This window comes from Calidris pugnax, unplaced genomic scaffold, assembly GCF_001431845.1.
Source record: "Calidris pugnax isolate Ruff unplaced genomic scaffold, ASM143184v1 scaffold141, whole genome shotgun sequence".
In the NCBI taxonomy this organism is placed as follows: Eukaryota; Metazoa; Chordata; class Aves; order Charadriiformes; family Scolopacidae; genus Calidris; species Calidris pugnax.
This window is the reverse complement of record NW_015090902.1, coordinates 1,107,090-1,107,897: the sequence shown is the minus strand read 5'-3', so window position 1 is coordinate 1,107,897 and position 808 is coordinate 1,107,090. Positions and strand designations below refer to the sequence as shown.

At 37.3% G+C, this 808-nt stretch overlaps 1 protein-coding gene across 1 annotated transcript in view; it reads right to left on the bottom strand.

Moving 5' to 3' along the window:
* Positions 1-78: 78 nt before the first annotated feature.
* The window catches only part of LOC106892052 (glutathione S-transferase), a 7,128-nt gene continuing 6,398 nt past the window's right edge, over positions 79-808 (bottom strand). Inside the window, exon 6 of the mRNA XM_014948928.1 lies at positions 79-440. Within this exon, the coding sequence (XP_014804414.1) occupies positions 318-440 (123 nt within the window). The 3' untranslated portion in view covers positions 79-317. The remainder of the gene's footprint in view (positions 441-808) is intronic.

Genomic DNA, 808 nt, shown 5'->3' with positions numbered 1-808 from the left:
GGGTGTTTTCTATACTACTCCGAAAACTACAGCTGAAACATTTTATCCTCCCCGGCATGTACTGTAAATCAACAAACACAAAGTATGATCGTATTTTATTTCACGTAATTATTCCATGAAATACCGTTTTCTGGACTCAACACATCCAAATCAGCCTTTTAATCTAATTTAAAAGCATATTCTGTTTCAACAGTTACCGTGTGACTGGCTATACGATCCAAGCTATAGAATACATCTGTGTAGATTACACTCTGGTAAACTGGAAGGCACAGCTCCGGTGATACACTGCAGGTGTGTTATCTTCAGCAGCCTCAGGATTAGATATTGAATATTTTCCTCACAACAGCAACAAACTTCTCATCTGTTGGTGGCTTCCTCTGGCTGCCAGGCTGCAGGAATTTTTTGATTGTTGGAACGTTGCTTATTCTTCCTTTAAAAGCCTGTAAGAATCAGCAGTAAAGCCAGTGAGAGTCAAGAAATGACAATTCCAACCTTTATAGCTTAGAAATCAGGCGACTTGGATTTTTACTTCTCAGACAGAGACAGGTAATATCTCCTTATAGCCAGCTCAGCACTTGGCATTTTCTATTAAAAAAAAAAAGGAAGGAAGGGGCAAACCCATACCTATAACGTATTAGTCCTTCTGGAAAATCCAGGAGTGAATATTGTGATTGGCAGCACTGGTGCTATAAAGTTTACCATAGTTTCCCAAATGGGGATGGGAGAAATTAGTATTAGAGTTAAGATTCATCTGGAAAAAGGTGGAAGAAAAAAGAAAAAAAAAAAAAAAAAAAAAAAAAAAAAAAAA